The sequence below is a fragment of the Capsicum annuum genome, chromosome 7 (assembly GCF_002878395.1).
Source record: "Capsicum annuum cultivar UCD-10X-F1 chromosome 7, UCD10Xv1.1, whole genome shotgun sequence".
Classification (NCBI taxonomy): Eukaryota; Viridiplantae; Streptophyta; class Magnoliopsida; order Solanales; family Solanaceae; genus Capsicum; species Capsicum annuum.
In genome coordinates this window covers 225,971,685-225,989,848 of record NC_061117.1, presented here as the reverse complement: position 1 = coordinate 225,989,848, position 18,164 = coordinate 225,971,685, and the positions used below count along the sequence as shown (strand labels likewise).

The 18,164-nt window shown below is 36.6% G+C and overlaps 4 protein-coding genes across 4 annotated transcripts; all 4 read right to left on the bottom strand.

Annotated features, from left to right (window-relative positions):
- Positions 1-388: 388 nt before the first annotated feature.
- LOC107878861 (pentatricopeptide repeat-containing protein At5g48910) lies at positions 389-1,096 on the bottom strand. The gene has a single exon (XM_047394188.1). The coding sequence runs from the start codon at positions 1,094-1,096 to the stop codon at positions 389-391; it is 708 nt and encodes a 235-aa protein (XP_047250144.1).
- Positions 1,097-2,526: 1,430 nt separating this feature from the next.
- Positions 2,527-5,326, bottom strand: LOC107878862 (GPI-anchored protein LLG1). The gene is given in 5 exon segments (XM_016726020.2): positions 2,527-2,968; positions 2,970-3,079; positions 4,126-4,182; positions 4,275-4,382; positions 4,579-5,326. Coding segments are annotated over 5 exon segments (579 nt in total). The 5' UTR covers positions 4,625-5,326; the 3' UTR covers positions 2,527-2,710.
- A 138-nt stretch (positions 5,327-5,464) lies between these two features.
- LOC107878863 (GPI-anchored protein LLG1) lies at positions 5,465-8,304 on the bottom strand. The gene is made up of 3 exons (XM_016726023.2): positions 7,964-8,304; positions 7,802-7,858; positions 5,465-6,071 (listed from the first exon to the last, which is right to left on the bottom strand). Exons 1-3 carry the CDS (start codon positions 8,055-8,057, stop codon positions 5,710-5,712), a joined length of 513 nt encoding a protein of 170 aa, XP_016581509.2. The 5' UTR covers positions 8,058-8,304; the 3' UTR covers positions 5,465-5,709.
- A 1,657-nt stretch (positions 8,305-9,961) lies between these two features.
- LOC107878860 (phosphatidylinositol/phosphatidylcholine transfer protein SFH13) lies at positions 9,962-17,638 on the bottom strand. Its single transcript, XM_016726017.2, has 15 exons — positions 17,308-17,638; positions 15,606-15,710; positions 15,192-15,489; positions 14,824-14,923; positions 14,474-14,740; positions 13,924-14,001; positions 13,715-13,819; positions 13,571-13,620; positions 13,380-13,479; positions 13,156-13,254; positions 12,965-13,075; positions 12,685-12,844; positions 11,150-11,538; positions 11,001-11,075; positions 9,962-10,258 (listed from the first exon to the last, which is right to left on the bottom strand). Exons 2-15 carry the CDS (start codon positions 15,610-15,612, stop codon positions 10,241-10,243), a joined length of 1,857 nt encoding a protein of 618 aa, XP_016581503.2. The 5' UTR covers positions 15,613-15,710; positions 17,308-17,638; the 3' UTR covers positions 9,962-10,240.
- Positions 17,639-18,164: the final 526 nt, after the last annotated feature.

Below are 18,164 nucleotides of genomic sequence, written 5' to 3'. Positions count from 1 at the left end.
TGCTGCACCACACACACACACACACTATGCTTTGTTCTGCTTAAACAATGCCCTTTCTCCTCTGATGTCGAACTATTTTCTTCTCTGGGGATTAGCTGCAGTGGAAGAGTGTAATTCACTGTGTTCGTATTGTTTGTCATGGTCAATCATCAGCAGCTTTGATTTCGTTCAGCGACGGTTTTTCAAGAGTCAAATTTATCAGGTAAGCTGGTAATACTCGAGTTTGCACTAACTTTTATTCTTTCGTTGTGCTTAGATTTAACCTGATAGATTGCGTCTTCAAAGGATGTAGTGTCTTAGTAACACTAGAATTTTGTCAAGTGCTGTGAATTTTACAATCTTAACAGAAGCCTCATACATCAAATGGTTCACCAGCTTTGTTGGTCTGCTATCCTTCTAATGTCCCATACACATCTTGAGCTCTGTCGTTCGCGATATCACTTACCATGAACTCATAATCAACCCCATCAACTTGAATACTGCTCAAGCCACATCTAGATTCCAAACTTTCATCTTTGAGTAACTTCCTGAACTCGTAATCTTCTCCATTATTAGCAAACAGGGACGCTGCTAGTTTATATCGATCAGGTGAGGGCTCCAAATTGATTAGTCTCTTGAATAGGGGCCTCCCCCTTTCAATATCGTTATGGATTCTACAAGCATTAAACAATGCACCCAATATGACCGAGTTAGGTTCTTCTGGCATCGATAAAATGAGCTGTTCTGCTTCTGCAAGCCTCCCAGCTCGGCCAAGAAGATCCACCATGCATCCAAAATGCTCAATGGATGGTCTTATTCCGAACTCATGTACCATTTGGTAGAAATACTGACATCCCTTTTCGATGAGCCCAGCATGAGAACAAGCAGAAAGGAGAGCTACAAATATAACTCCATTCGGCTCAACTCCAGAATCGATCATCTCATCAAACAATTGAAAACATTTCTTGGCTTGTCCATGTGTTGCAAAACTCGAAATGATCACACCCCAAGTTACGACATCTCTCTTAGGCATTTTCTGAAACAACTGATAACTAAACTCAATGCACCCACACTTACCATACATGTCAACTAAAGCAGTACCAACATTGACACACATTACAATCTCTCTCTTGTTCATGATATACTTGTGTATCCATCTTCCCTGATCCAAAGCTCCCAACTCTCCACAGGCTGATAGAGTGCAGACAAGTGAAGGTTCATTCAATGGGATTTTATAACTCATCATTTTCCGAAAGGTTACTAGCACGTCTTCATGCATACCATTTTTAACATACCCCGACAACATCGCGCTCCAAGTTGTTGTATCCTTATTTACCATCGTATTAAAGATCTCGACTGCCTCTTCCACCATACCCTCATTCATATAACCGGTAATCATGGAGTTAAACGGACAAATGGCATTATTGTGCACTGAAAATTCATCAAGAACTTGTTTTGCAGATTCCACATTACCAGCATAAGAGTACATAGAGATTAGAGAGCTACAAATGTGGATATTTGGTTCTATTCCATTCTTGATTATTTGTGCATGTACCTGTTTACCTTCAAGAACAGCTTTCAAATGGGAACAAGCTTTCAGAACAAAAGTATACGTGTGGCTATCCGGTAAGAGGCCATTGGATAATAATCGTTCATACAGAAACAGTGACTCCATGGAGCGTTTGCTAAGATTCAGTCCTCTGATCATAACATTATAAGCAAATGTATCAGGTGATTGAACTGATGCTTCAAAGACTAACAATGCATCAGCAGTTTCAGACACTCTAACATAGGATTCTACGAGCCTCGCTGCATTTGGAGAGCGATGAATCAATCCATTGAGAATCAGTTGGCCGTGTAATTGCTTGACTTCCTTGTTTTCGCGACACATCTGGAGTAACAGAACACTGCTCGGGATTCTATTTCTCTTTCCGCGTTGCAATTCTATACAGTTTTGCTCTGGTAAGCGAACGCTTATGGAAGCAAAAGCCATTTGTTGTAACAGCTTAAGAGAGTTCTACTTGTGTTCACTTCCAGAGGAATAGTTGGCTGATGAAAGTGAATTTTGTCTAATGCTCCTTGAATTGGCTTATATGTTCCATCTTTGTATTCTCAGCCATAGAAACCTTATCCAAACAAACAACATGATAGCAAATGTGAATACATATCAACCATGTTTTGTGTACAAGAAATACTAATTTAGTATATAGTCCCAACTTTGGGGGCAAAAAAGAGGGAAGCTCGGTGAAGTAAAGCTCCCGCTATGTGCAGGGTCTATTGTACGCAACCTTACTTTGCATTTCTGCAAGAGACTGTTTTCAAAGCTTGAACTTGTGACGAGTGCCAAAAGAAAGTCCAGTAGTTAAGAGGTCACAATTAGGATCACAGTGCATTTCAAGTTGCAATGTTGACTCTCCTTATAACAATGTCTGTCCTGCATAACACATATTGTATAGAAAATGAAGATGTCATCAACATTTGGACACATCCTGATCCTCCCCCGGAAAAAGGAAGAGCGAAAATAAAAGGGTTCACGAACGCACATACTGAGAACACAACAAAATGAAATACGTAATATTTAACTCACAGATCCTCGGATTACCAAGGAGTGTCATTTTCAATACACAGACTCAAATGAGTTTCGTGTTGATCGTTAAAATCAGTGGTACCATGGCAGAAGAAAATTGAGAGTTTCAATATACAGAAACTACGCCAAAAGCTTTATTGATCTTCAGAGAAGCAACAATAACAAGACCGTAAGAGCAGTTGCAATCATCAGGACCGGCGATAGTCTACAGCTCATCGGGCTAATATTAACATTGGCAGAATCTGATGGCGGTGGTGCTACGTCAGGACATGGTAGCCCATCTTTGTCACCTTTGCACACGCTCGCGAAAAGACCTGGTGGGTACGGCCCGTGAAGCATAATGTAGCTGAACATGGTATCGGCGCAATCAGTTGTCAAGTCATTCACATAAGACTGCAGAGGGACAGGCAACCTGCAAAAGGGCTTCACAACATTGTTTGGCTGGGTACTGCGGTCCTCTGCATTGGGTAGTGAACATGGTGTAGTTTGCAAACTCGAAGCTAATAGGACAAGCTGCATAAAGTGATCAACAGTGAGTATCATTGAACACACGCACTAAACCTATAGGTTTGTATATAGCTGAGTATCATCAAACAGACACTCGTGGCCTAAGTTTGGATTCTTCACTTTTGATGCCGCGCCCGTGTCGGATTGTCCAAAAATACACTATTTTGGGAATTCGACACGCACCCACCGACATTTTTGAAGAGTCCGAGCAACATAGCTCCTGGCACAGTACAAAGAAAACAAAGTTTCATGAAAATACAACTGTCGCAACTTTCTTTCTTCGTTATTTGGAAGGCATTCAAGCATGTTAAAACGAAACCTGACTGAAAGAGCATAATTGAGACAAAACAGCAAAGAAACCAACAACAAACCCACGGGTGGGGTATGGGAGGTAGAGTGTATGCAGATCTGTCCCCTACCTTGAAAAGGGGGAGAGGCTGTTTATAATAGACGCTCAGCTCAAAGAGCGATAAAAGAGAGGCATTAGCAACAGGTAGAAAGAACAAGAAAACAATAAGAAAACTGAGGCTAAAGGAACATGTAGAAACAGGAATCGAAAAATAATGAAAAACAAGAATAATACTAATGCATACAGATTGACCAAAAAGAGCATTTTCCATCTTCAACTACAAACATAAGTGAAAACGACACACCCCGATCTCAGAAAACGAAAACAGAAGAAAACAAACTGAAATACAAGAAAAAAGGGAGGCCCGATGCAATAAAGCTCCTGCTATGCGCAAGATCCGAGGAAGGGCCGGACCACAAGGGTATATTGTACGCAGCCTCACCTTACATTTCTGCAAACCCGTGACCTCACGGCAACAACTTTACCGGTTACTCCAAGGCTCTCCTTCAAAAACACCCAACAACTATTTTACAAATTTAGTTCTTCAACAACAGTTATACCTCAAGAACAACGAAACCCCACTTAACAGATCTTTAGTCAAACTAAATTAGATGGTACAAACTTTAACTAAATTCGCACAAATCTAGCTCCTAAAGATGACCAAATAAAAGCAACAATAACATGACAAAAATCAAGAACTTACGTTTCTTGGTCTGAAGTAGATTTCTCCCAGTAGAATCTTGATGAACAAAAATCCCATCTGTATAACCAAATGACAAAAAGAAACGTAAGTAAGATCGTTCGTAGGAAAAAAAATCAATCGGGTAAAAGAACAGCACAAAAAACACAAACCTGATAAAGAAGATGAAGTTGAAGCTGAAACACCAGCTAAAACGGAGCAAGAAAAGAGTAGAAAAATACAAGAAAAACAATGCCTCCACTCCATTGTTGTAAAATGAGCTAAAATCTCAAAATAAAAAAGGTAAAAGATGAGTTCTTGGAAGAAAGTTTCAACAACAAACCAATGGTGGATATATTTATATTCATATACTCTTAACATAATTTGGCTTTAATAACGACATATAATCATTAAAAATATATAAGAAAAAAAAAAACTGAAGTAGGTAAAGCATACACAGCTAGAACCATTCCACACCGGAATTGACGAACAATGCATCAGCAGTTTCAGACACTCCCAACATAGGATTCTACGAGCCTTGCTGCGTTTGGAGAGCGAAGAATTAATCCGTTGATAATCAGTTGGCCGTGTAACTGTTTGACTTCCTTCTCGGGATTTTATTTCTCTTTCGGCGTTGCTATTTTGAAAAATCTTGCCATGGTACACCAGCTGAAAGCTGCAGCCATTTGTTGCACCTTCTTAAGAGTGTCTTACTTGTGTATACTTCTTTCACTTCCAATGGAACAGTTGGCTGATTCCTTGAACTGGTTTATATGTTCCATCTTTGTATTCTCAGCCATAGAAATCTTATCCAAACAAACAATATGATAGCAAATGTTAATACATATCAAACATGTTTTGTGTACAAGACACAATAGGGCAGCCCGGTGCAGTAAAACTCCCGCTATCTATGGGGTCCGGGGAAGGGCGAACCACAAGGGTTTATTGTCTACAACAGGTTGTTTCGAAGGCTTAAACCCACGACCTCTAGGCTCCCCTTCGTGTACAAGAAAGACTAATTTAGTATATTTGTCCCCAACTTCGGAAAGAGAAGAAAATATAAGTCTTGCCAAAAGAAAGTCCAACAGTTAAGAGGTCACAATTAGGATCACAGTGCATTTCAAATCGCGATGTGACTCTCACTGTGTTGCATTTAGACCTTTTATACTCACTGTAAACTATACCAAAGATCAGCTTATAACAATGCCAGTCCTGCATATCACATTGTAAATTAAAGTAAGATGTCTCGTGTATGCAATCATCAACATTTGGACACATCCTAGTCCTCCCCCGATCTGTGGGGATTTGAACAAGAAATGGGAAAAGGAAGAACGGAAATAGAAGGGTTCACGAATGCCCATACTGAAAATACAACAAAATGAAATAATATTTAACAGATCCTCGGATTACAGAGGAGAATCATTTTCAATACACAAGTATCATATCAGCAATAACTGCTGTTGTAATATATAAAGAATTACAAGAGAAGCCTCAAATGAGTTTCTTGCTGATTGTTAATCAGTGGTACCGTGGTAGAAGAAAATCCAGAGTTCAAACAATATTTGACAATAAAGAATACAGAAACTACGCCAAAACATTTAGGGATCTTCAGAGAAGCAACAATAACAAGCCTGTAACAGAAGTTACAATCATCAGGATCGGTGATAGTCTACAGCTCATCTGACTATTATTAGCATTGGCAGATTCTGATGGTGCTACGTCAGGACATGGTATCCCCTTTTTGTCACCTTGGCACTCGCTCGCGAAAAGACCGGGTGGGTACTTCCCATGAAGATTAATGTAGCTGAACATGGTAGAGGCGCAATCAGTTGTCAAATCATTCACATAGTCTGAAAAGGGACAGGCAAACTGCGCAAGGGCTGCACAACATTGTTTGGCTGGGTATTGCGGTCCTCTACATTGGCTAGTGATAATAGTGTAGTTCTGAAACTCGAAGCTAGTAGGACAAGCTGCATAAATATTGAAGCAAAATATTCTTCAGCAAACATTTCAAGCTCTTGAGGTAAAAGTTTTAAGCAAACAAAATCTTCCTACAATGTAATCAAACAATGAGTTTCAAACATGCAAAAACTTTGTGCGTCTCCAATAGCTAATAAACAAGTTATCAAACAACTCAGGGTGTCAAATTCCCCTGGTTAACGAAATTGTAGAACTTCTCTCTTTCAGGTACATCGATGGTTTTAAATTACTTGATGGAGGTAAACAAGAATGAATTGCTCTTAAGTCAACAACAAACAAGGACTTCTAAAAGTCCTTGCTGAAAGGATGACTTAGTTGAACCACACATGCGGGCAACATATGAATTGTGAGAGATCAGCGAACTTTTCTAACTACCATCGTTCGTGTTTTCCTTGATTCAACCCATCTCAAGTTGATCTTTCATTTACCTTCTGGCCCTCTAGCTATAAACTTTGTATTTTTATTGACAGATGAGCTTGAATGATGTATCTCTTCACCAAGGTATCATCTACCGTGAAACGTTTGAAATTCTTTCTTAAAAGTTACTACACTTTTTATCAATTTGCCACTTTTGACCTAAAAATATCCAGCACCATCATAAACACTATCCTTATCAATGAGCTGTCTATTCAACCCATATAACAAGCAGTCCTAGGTTACATTTCAATCGGTAGTTGGATACACACCTAAGCCGCAATACTCAATAATATACTTCACACTTATCCCATCTAACATGCCATTTTCCATCACCATGGATGAACGAGCATACGAGAAGATCCACAGCCCACAAAACAAAGTATCATTGAATACACACACTAGTCCTATAGGTTCGTATCTCCTGGCACAGTATCAAGAAAACAAATTGGAAAAACATCTCTATCAAATCCATGTGGTGCTATGCAGAACTTCAGAGTGCGAGAGGAGATTGTGGCACATCCTACTGTTTATTGAAAGCACTAAAAAGGATTCCGCAGTACTATCACATGACCTCAACTACTACAAAATAATAACGAAATGTCAGAAGTTGCGTAGATTGAACATTCACAATCCTAAAAAGGTTTACTTTGGACCTTATATTTACAATAACCTAAACATAATTACAGAAATCCACAACCCTCGCAAGTTTCTAAAAGTCTTCTTCCTTATTTGGAAGGCATTCAAGCATGTTAAACGAAAACCTGACAGAAACAACACGACCGAGACAAATTATAATGCAGCAAGTAATGGACCAAAAAGAGCCTTGTCCATCTTCAACTACAAAGAATTCCTCTCCTCAAAACCAAAGGGGACTAACCACACACCCGGATCCCAGAAAACAGTAACAGTATAAAATCAGCTGAAATATGTGAATAACCAACACCTATTTTCGTCAATTTAGTTTAAACGTTGGTTATAAAAAAGGGCAGCCCGATGCACTAAAGCTTCCGCTATGCACGGGTTCCAAGGAAAGGCCAGACCACAAGGGCGCATTATACTCAACACGGCTTGAACCCGTGACCTCCTGGTCACATGAAAGCAACTTTACCAGTTACTCCAAGACTCCGTTCTTAAGAAGTAGTTAATCTTGATAGACAAAACCAACTTAACAGATCTTTGATCAAACTGATGAGATGATACAAAATTTAACTAGGTGTATTATAAATCCAAATACCCACAAATCTCTGCTTCAAATACAACCAAATAAAAGCAATAATATGACAAAATTCAATCAACAACTTACGTTTCTTGGCCTGAAGTAGACTCCTCCCAACAGAATCTTGATTAATAAAAATCCCATCTTTATCATCAAATGATTGAAAAAAAAAAAAAAACATAAGTAAGATCATTTATAGCATAAACCAAATTGAGTAAAAAGAACAGTACCAAAAAAAAATATACAAACCTGATAAAGAAGCTGAAGCTGAAACCGACAAACCAGCAAAAATGGAGCAAAAAAACAGTAGAAAAATACAAGAAAAACAATGCCTCCACTCCATTGTTGTAAAATGAGCAAAAATCTCAAAATATAAAAGTGAAAAACTGAGTTCTTGGAAAAAAGTTTCAACAAAAACTCACAAAGAAATAATCTTTTTTTGGAGAGAAACTCTGGAAATAGAAAGAGATCTATCTGTTCTCTTTCCTAATTTAAAAGTTACTATCTCGTATTCTTGCCAGCTAATTTGTTTGCATTATTATTTGTATATAGTATGTTCATAATGGAAATATTTATATTTAAAAAATAGAAATATAACTTGGATTTAATAGCATATAGTAATATACAGCTAGTTTCACGCGGAAATTGGCTTTCTTATGACCGCGTTATCTTTTTTTATTTTTATTTTAAGTTTGGAAAAAAATATTTTATGGTAATCTCAACTTATTTGTACTGAAACGTATTATTAATTGAATTATTTTCTCGACCTGTTAGAATTTTGAATTCTAAAAACATAATTAACAGACTTTTTCATAATATAAAGTTTGAGCTAAAAGTTATAGAATTTTGTCATGAACATAGTTACGCATTAAGAAGTGTGTATCTTAATTAATGCTTATAATTTTTGTTTAGCAAGTTGTCTAATGCTAATCCCATGATTAGCTTGAAGTTATTATTATTATTTATTCTATTATAGAGGGAGATATGAACCTGAAAAATAGCATCGGATTTTGACAATATCTTTTTATTTTTCTTTTGGCTTTTTTTTTAACTAGGTTTCTCTGAAAATTTAAAAAGAAAAAAAAAAAGTTCCAACTTTTATAAATTGATAACTCAAATATACTGTTATAAAAATTAAATTAAGTTGATGGTGTTAAAGTTAGTTTGAACCTATAAATTTTTTTTTTGAAAAAAAAATATGGAATGTAAAATGAAATATTTGACTTTTTTTTATTGTTTTGCCACGTCCTCATTGCTCCTACCTAATTAGCATTTGACTAACAACGTGTTGGCCTCTTGATTCTACTAATTATTAATTAATTAATTAGTGGGAAATTAATTTCGTTTTTTATGAGCTGTGGAAGTTGAACTACAAAACTAAAACCAACAAACATCCACTTGAAAAGACTTGTCTTTTATATGTTTGATGGAAATCTTCAAAAATGTCGATCGATACATGTCGGTGTGATCATATTTTTGAAAAGTCCGACCAACATAGGTCTTTTGATCCTATGTAAAAATCAGCAATAACACTTTTCAAAGTGTTAGACCAATAACCTAGCGTCGATAAACAACAACATATCCAGTGTATTCCTACAAAGTGGGGTCTGGGGAGGGTAGAGTGTACGCAGACCATACTACTACCTCAGATGAAGTACCCCCGGCCCCGGCGCACAACAGATAACAAATATAACAACAAACATAAAATCAAACAAGGAGTAATATTATAAACTTGGTATACGAAATCATAGACATCACCAAAACACCATGAACGAGAGGCTACAAGACAGTACATGAACCAATACAAACAAAGCACTTTCCTACTATTACAAACGTACTCATATCTACTAACCCGTCCAAACCTTCCTATCAAGGGAAGGGTCATGTCTTCTGTAAGCTGTAACTATCCCATGTCCTGCATAATCACCTCCGTCCAATATTTCTTTGGCCTACCTCTACCTCTACCTCTACCCCTACGTTCAAATATCTATTCATTGTTTGATACTCCTACCCTATTCAAATTTATGTGACACCATTTTGAGTCCCATTTTAACTCTTTATTGTGAAGAAAAAACAACTAAAAGGTAGCACTAACATGACGTTACTAAGCACGATGTGGTAACCATAACAAAGTCTCTCTTATTTCTGAAACTCCGTGTCCCGTCAAATGGTGCCACATAAATATATAAATTGGGACTGAGTAGTAACTTAAACCTATAATAAGTGAAAAGCAACAATCAAGTGAGATGGAGGAATAGAATAGATATTACTAAGATGGTATGCATATTCTTTTAAGCTGCTTTTTCCCTTCAAGATGTTCAACAGTACAGTAGTATAATCAACATCAGCATCTTGCAGTACCACAACTGCAACTTCTGTAAAAGAGATGACATTGTACAAAAAGTTAAAAAGAACTTTGTAACCACTGCTGGAGTGCATAAAGCTAAACATCTCCCTTTGCAGCGGAGTTAGCAGTTAAAAATTCTCATCGCGTTGTCAGGTACTCAAAATCTCCAGCCTTAATGTTCAACACCACCTCCGCCTCTGCAACAAAAAAATTAGCAGATCGCAAGACTTAGTTCATGAAGGTTACAAGAGCAAAGAAAATGAGCTAGTATGTCATATGTAGCATTATGGATACGAGAGTCATATCTGATACAAAATAATATCTTCGCGAGTTGTAAGCTTATCTAGCAACTAGCTCCCGTGTATCTCGTACATATCAAGCCGATATACAGGTTATGAGGCTCTAAGTTGCCCAGACTCTTCAAGAATGTCTACGGGAGCGTGTCGGATCCTCCAAAAATAGTGTATTTTTGAAGGATCCGATACGGGTGCGGCAACATTTTTGGAGAGTCCGAGAAACTTAGATGAGGTTGAATCAACATATTGTAGTGGATCAATAAAGATCATTTGATGAACTCCGTGAAATGACATTTTATCAGAACTTCACTGCACCTCTCACCGTCCATTTCCTCTTTTCCCATTTCAATGATGGCGGCAATATGACCACGGCAGACAACATCGGAATCTAACTGTCCATCCACTTCCCAGGTCTTTGCAAGAATTATGCTAAAGCATGATAATGAATGGACCACGATAACAGTAAGAACCGATAAGAGTGAATTGCCTTCATCTAAGATTTCCAATTTGATTACATGGCAACAACCCCCTCATTTTTTTAAATTCTAAACAAAATAGCACACACATGCATATAATATCAAGAAAGATGCAGACGCTATCACATGAACAGCTAAGCACATATATATTGTTATGTGATGCTTACATGATATCTCGACTCCTTTAGGTTTTCCAATAACTCTGCAATTTCAAGTTGCTTCAATACCGTCGCATGCAATGCCTGTTGAACATGTAAAACATAATAAGAGAGCACTCTCAGCTCAACGTTTAACAAGCATCATTGATGAGCCTTACTCTTTTTGTTTTTTCTAGGTCAACCTCAACGGACTTGATCCTGCTAAGTGACTGATGAAGCATTCGGTCCTTCTCTGCTGGGATCTCAGCTGGCTTTTTGTTTATTTCTTCCAATAAATTTTCCAATTGATGAAGACGCTGCATGCACGGGTGGACCTCACTTACTCTTTGAAGTGCTTCATCATTAACAGATGAACTGCTCCCTTGCCGCTCTTCCAATGCATTAGTCGGGATAACATTTGTCTGTTTCCTCCAGTATTCAAAGGGCAGACTACGAATAAATGCAAAGAGTTTGAGTACGAAGGGTATCAGTTTCCTTTCCAAACAACTGAAACAGCTGCTTAGAATCTTCTCCTGGATTCTTTCACACCAATGAATTGCCCAGGTACCTAAAAGCACGTGAATACTGGACATGAATCCCACGATACATGAATTTACCATTCTAGAATGAGTCTTCGCTTTGAAGAACCCAGAACTCAATTGACTTGACTGCAAAGAGTATATATACATGGCCAAGAACGTCATTGTAGAGCGTGTACACAAATGATGAAAATGAATAACAAAAGATGGCCAGAAATCGTGGAGTATTCAATAAGGAAAAACCACTAGGTGGATACACAGAGGCTGAAAAAAAAAACGAGGTGAGCACATCCACCAGCCAAGACAGACTTTTAGCAAGGAAAATAAGACAAAAACAAGAAGTTACCCATATCCCACGACCCACATTCCTTTCACATGCCAACATAACAAAGGATTCTGAAGCAAGAGAAATCCCGCTTCTGATATTCATACATACAAGAATCATTATTTCCTTTAGGTTTTCTTTTCCTAAGAGGTTGGAGAAGTGTGGCGAGGCAACATAACTTTCTCTCAAGTTTATTATAACTTTAGACATGACCCATTGCAATATCAAAATAAGAGTATTTCCATTATCTTATTATTTTTAACAAGGTGATAAAGATAAAGGACCATGATAAGCTCAAGCACTTTCAATAAAAGATATTCATGTAATTTCAATAAGTGATGTTGTACAGTTATAAGACACATTGAGGGGGTAAGTGAAATTTTCTCAAAGAATTAGTTGTTGGAAAAATTGAAATACATATGAATAAGGCCTATTCCAGAAATTAAATGCATAGCTGATTAATCGGAAATTAATGATCCCTCCAAAGGAAAAGGGGAGGAAAGAAACATAAATTTCACAGCATGACTGAAAATCACCAACAAAAAAAGTAACGGGGAAACATAAGATAGCAACATTAGCACTAAAACTAGAGGAGAGTAAGATCTGAGAAAAATCTTTGATAATATGGTCAAAGGAGATGAGCTGCTTTTGAATGACGAGATAAAATTACCCGTAGATGAACATGAAAACAAAGGATCGTATCTTGGAACTGAGAATTGAATTCAATTAACAGCATTTTTTTATTCTCATTGTGTCTTTATATACCAAGTCGCATCGTACAACACACTAGTGAAAGCAGCTACAGTTTAAAGGTTCTTTTGATGGAATTCATGAGTAACAAGACAAATACCTTCAGAATTATGCAATGTATTAGTCGACAAATTCATTTGATTGCTCACAGGAGACTGTACTTTCTGATGCAGCGATCCATGCTCATTAGCAACACCTCGATCACCTGGGCTGGATTCATCATCACAGCTACAATAAGCTGTTGAATCTGATGACCTAGCCTGTGAAACCAACGATTTATAAGTCAAAAGGAGGAGTGATATAAGGGAAACACAAGTGCAGGAACATTACGGGAGTTGGATAAAATACATGAAAAGTACATTATACTTTGGAAAACTCACTTCTTCATCAACTGGGGCCAGCCTCAAATAGCTACTACTTCCTCTAATTGGTGAACACGAGTCATCAGCATCTGATACTGAATCACTTGTGGATGTGTCGGTACTCCTTCCCTGTTTACAAAATAAATTGTCATACGAGGAACGCACAAATGACAAAGGAAAAGGAGGAGTATGCCAAGGTTAAAATTTACCTTTAAAGGGCGTATCTGGATATAGGATTCAATTTTCCTTTGGTCACCGATTTTTCTGGAGATTTCCTTCACAGTTGTTGCTTCTACGTTATACACAAGCTAAAAGTAGAGGAGATAATAACAGGTTATTTACCAACTAATGCTCACTCCAGGACTAGTTAAATCATATCGAGAAGAAGAAGATGTCACAGAAAGAATAATATAACTGAACAGGCGTAGCACACCTTCATTACTTCAGGATCACTCCATGGACCCTTGTTAGACTTTAGGCAGCCACCCTCGACAGAACAGGTACAAGAGCCACCTAAGAAGTCGGGCAATTGACTTTTAAGAGAGAGAAAGAGAAACAATCAGATAAATGGTTGAACGATTATATTCTCCAAAGGGAAAACATAGAACCAAACAAATAGTGTACCTCGGGTCAATAACTTCAAGTAGTTTACCCAAAGATTTGGGATCGAGCACCTGCAAAAATAAAGATCGGAACACAGTGATTCAGTCAATTGTAGTTAGAGAGTGCAAAAATAAAAACAGAAAAACCCATGCTTTTCTCTAATACCTGAATCTTGGCTATAGTCTTTGCATCCAGAAACTTCTGAGCTGTTGGCCAGAGCATCTTTTTGAAGCCAGGGCCAGCATTGACAATGAACATCCGATGCAGTGTCTACATAGAGATGTTGGATATTAGTAAAGGTATGCTCATGTCAATAGTCTGAATAAATTACTTGGCCAATCTCATTTATAGGTGTTCACAATCAACAGCTATACCTCAGGATAATAGTTATTATCAATTTTTGCAATGGCCGACAAAAGACTAGCAGCTGTCCTCGTGAAATTTTTCATCCCCTGCATCGACAGCATACCATATTAAAAGTTGAACTTGAACAATAAACTTGAAGAAGCTTGACAGAGAAAATTTCATTGATTGACAATGATTGTTTATGGAAGCGGCGAATACAAATTTGTATAAATCCAAAAGTATACTCATAATATCTTCATTGCTCCATAAGGGTACTACTGAAACAATTTGGAGGGAAAAAAAATCTGATACTGTTTGTGTATGATCAAGTTGGGGAAAATGATGGAAGCAATTGATCCAGACACAAGTAAACCCACTCATGGAAATGCTAGCTATTTGTAATACCACTAGAATGTTTCATGCATGTCAAGACAACCTTGTAACAGAAAAAATAGGTCTCTAGTCAATGCAGTTAGATCGGTAAGTGTTTAAAATGGTTCAGACCGTGTACATAAGAGAGCCATACAAGTTAGAAAAAACATCAATTTATTAAATTAGCCACTGATAGAATTAACATACTAAGCCTTGCACGTCCAAAATTGTAGTTGTTGAGAAGATCCTTCTCTTTGCGGCAATAGAACATGCAGGGAACTTCTCATGTAGTGCCCTTTCAAATTCTTGAACGTGATATTTCAAGTAGCGATCAATTGTGGTTATCCGCATTAGTTTGTTAGGATTAGCTTGTCCAAGCCTTTCGATATAAACAGGTCTTCCCTCCCTATCAACTCCATGATATCCTTGTGGGTAAAACTGCAATACTTCTTCCAACTCTTCAAAGAAAAAATCCTGAGTGGTCACAAGTTCCAATTAGAATCTACCATTACACAGAACAATAGCGAAATTAATGTTGAGGTAATGATATTAAATACCTGCAATATTGTGTCTGCCCCAAACTCTTTCCTCCACTTAAGCATATCTTCCCACATTGGAATAGTTTTCTCAACGTTGAGATCTCTTGCCTTTAAGAATCTACACAACATTAATGTTTATAAAATTAGGTTAAGCATCTGGCAGCGAGATACAAGGACACAATATGCAGGTGCAGAAAACAAACAGCTATGCAACTGTAAGCAAAGTCCCGGGAAAATTAGTAGGGAAAATCAAAAGATGTTTAAGAATCATCTTCATCAAACAATACAGCTTCTACATCCATATTTCTAATGAAAACTGTCATTGCTAGCTAGGTGTTCATACACATGAAAATTATGTTGATATTTTTCAAAAAGAAAAAAATCACCTTAACAATGTATGGTAGTCATCATGTCTGGGTGGCAACAAATTCCTCTCAAGGAGCCTTTGACGTAATTCACAGACAGCATTTTCCTCTTTTGCATCACGTACATCCTCTATCGAAACTGAAGGGAACCTGTAATCCACTTTCCTTTTTCCTCTTTTCTTCAGAGAATGAGTGAACTTGTTTGAAGCATTTAATGCCTTTTTCTTGAAAGCACCAATTCTTGAACGTCGTCTTTCGTCCTCTGAAACCTCAAAGTCTGATCTTCTTTCTCTTACGTCGTCATAAGCATCCAACCATTCTAGAATACAAGTTATTACGCAGAATATGCGGATGTGAGAATAAAGATAAAATGTATAAACTAGATCATCATCCATAACAGTTCTTAAAGTCAATTATTAAATGGGAAGCACAAACCTGACATCCTTGCGACAAACAGGATGTGAGAATGATGAAGGAAATATGGCCCTTAATGTTTAAGGCAATCTAAGTCATTCCGCAGGAAAACCATCCGAGCTCAAGCTGCATTATTTCATATGGGACAAGAAGAGTAACTCCAATAAATCTCAACTTAACACAGAACACAAAAAAATGAAAGATGACACATTAACTAATGTCGGGAAGATGATAAGAATATTAATTGATGAAAGTGGCAGGTATCTTCCGACAAATTTGAAACACATTTTTCATATGCAACGAGTCCCCTATTTCATTTGCTAGAAGTCTTTTGATTTCAATACAAGTGCACAACATTGCACAATGACTATAACAGCACACACATTATAGTGAATTAGTGCTGTTAAGAACAATTAGATGGAAAAATGAAAATTCCTTTCCTCTCAGTTCTCTCCCTATAAACAAAATTGGCTTCACAGATCTGAAGTCCAAAATGCACAACCGCACGAAGCGTGCATTGTCAGACACTCCGCACCCACAAATCCAATTAATCAATCAACTACGCCTCAATCACACTCTAGATGTGGTTTGCTATACCACATAAACCTAAATTGAATTAAGCACCATGAACATTTCTTAAACTGATTAGTACATTCACTGAAATGCTAAGTTCTCATCCGACAAAAAGAATTTAGGTACCAAAAATAGGGGAAAGACCAGTAATTTTGAGAATATAAACACAGCAAATTGACGGTCACATGGAAACTCAACCAACTGTTTCAAGTCGGTAAATTTAGCTCAGATCACACAACCCCACATCAAGATTAATTCCAAATGACAACAAAAATCGCCTAAAACATAGAAACACACACAAAAAAAAAAAAATAGAGCTGTACAAAATGCACCATGACCATATCTTAAACTGGCAAGTAACATTCACTAAATAAGCTAAATTTCATACATCAAAAACAATATTAGGCACCCAAAAAGGAGAAAAAATAGTCATTTTGAGAATTCAAGTCAAATGGAAACTCAACCAACTATCACAAGACAGTAAATTTAGCTCAGATCTCACAACCCCACTTCCAGATTAATGCCAAACAATAACAAGAATCATCTAAAACATCAAAACACACAACAACAAACAGAACTTTTCAAAATGCACCATGAACGTTTCTTAAACTGATCAGTACATTCACTGAAATGCTAGCTTTCATCCATCAAACACAATTCAGGTACCAAAACTAGGTAATTTGGAGGATACAAACACAACAAATTGACATGGAAACTCAACCAATTGTTTCAAGACAGTAAATTTAGCTCAGATCTCACAACCCCACATCAAGATTAATTCCAAACAATAACAAGAATCATCTAAAACATCAAAACACACAACAAAAAACAGAACTTTTCAAAATGCACCATGAACATATCTTAAACTGATTAGTACATTCACTGAAATGCTAGCTTTCATCCATCAAACACAATTCAGGTACCAAAAATAGCCAATTTGGAGGATACAAACACAACAAATTGACGTGGAAACTCAACCAATTGTTTCAAGACAGTAAATTTAGCTCAGATCTCACAACCCCACATCAAGATTAATCCCAAACAACAACAAGAATCACCTCAAACATCAAAAAACACAATAAAAATCAAAACTTTCTACTTTCTAAATCATAAAAACAAAACCCCACCAAGAAAAAAACCTAAACTTTACCTGAATCCCAACAAAACTAAAGCTAAATCAGCAATTGCCCAAGCCTTCCCATGAATTTTTCTTTTCTTGAAATCCAATTTACAGAACCCTCAATAAAACCCAAAAAGGTTTAATCCTAGAACATCAAAAATTTCAAGAAAACTCTATACTCAGCTGGAAAATGAATGTTAATAATGGAAAAATGAAAAAGAAAGATTTCACTGTAATCTATATAGCTTTATTTTTCCCTCTCTCTGTACATATATGTTTCTCTCTCTATATGTATAGGTTTCTCTCTATATATGTATAGATGGGAAGAGAGTATCTTTTTCTCTCTCTCACTCAACCATTTTGTTGAAGTTTCCAGCGCCACTTTATATATTTTACTTTTTTTTTTCTTTTTAATTTTATTTTTTTATAATCTTTACGTGTCACTTTTTAAGCATAAAAATTCAAAATAAGCACTTAGATATATAGAATCTTTTGATAGAGAAAAAAGTAACAGCGTGCTTAAAACTTTTATTTTAAATATTACTTTTTCTATACAAACAAAAAGATGAAATTTTTAAGTTGAGTTTTCATATTTTCAAGAATTACATGAAAGAGAACTTTCATAATTGTTTCCAAAATAGTACTTTGTATTTTAATTTATGTAACAGATCTTACATGCAAGCAAAACTTCAGAAAAGAAATAGAAATTGTGTTTAAAATAAATTATAGATATTCATAAACCGTATAATTATAAATAATTATAAAATAAAATTTAAGTTGAATTATTTCATAAATATAGAGCAATATCATTTTCTTTAAAACATTATTTTTTACATATTTGAATCTTGAAAAGATTGCTTCATCGATCTACAGAGTATGTTATAAAT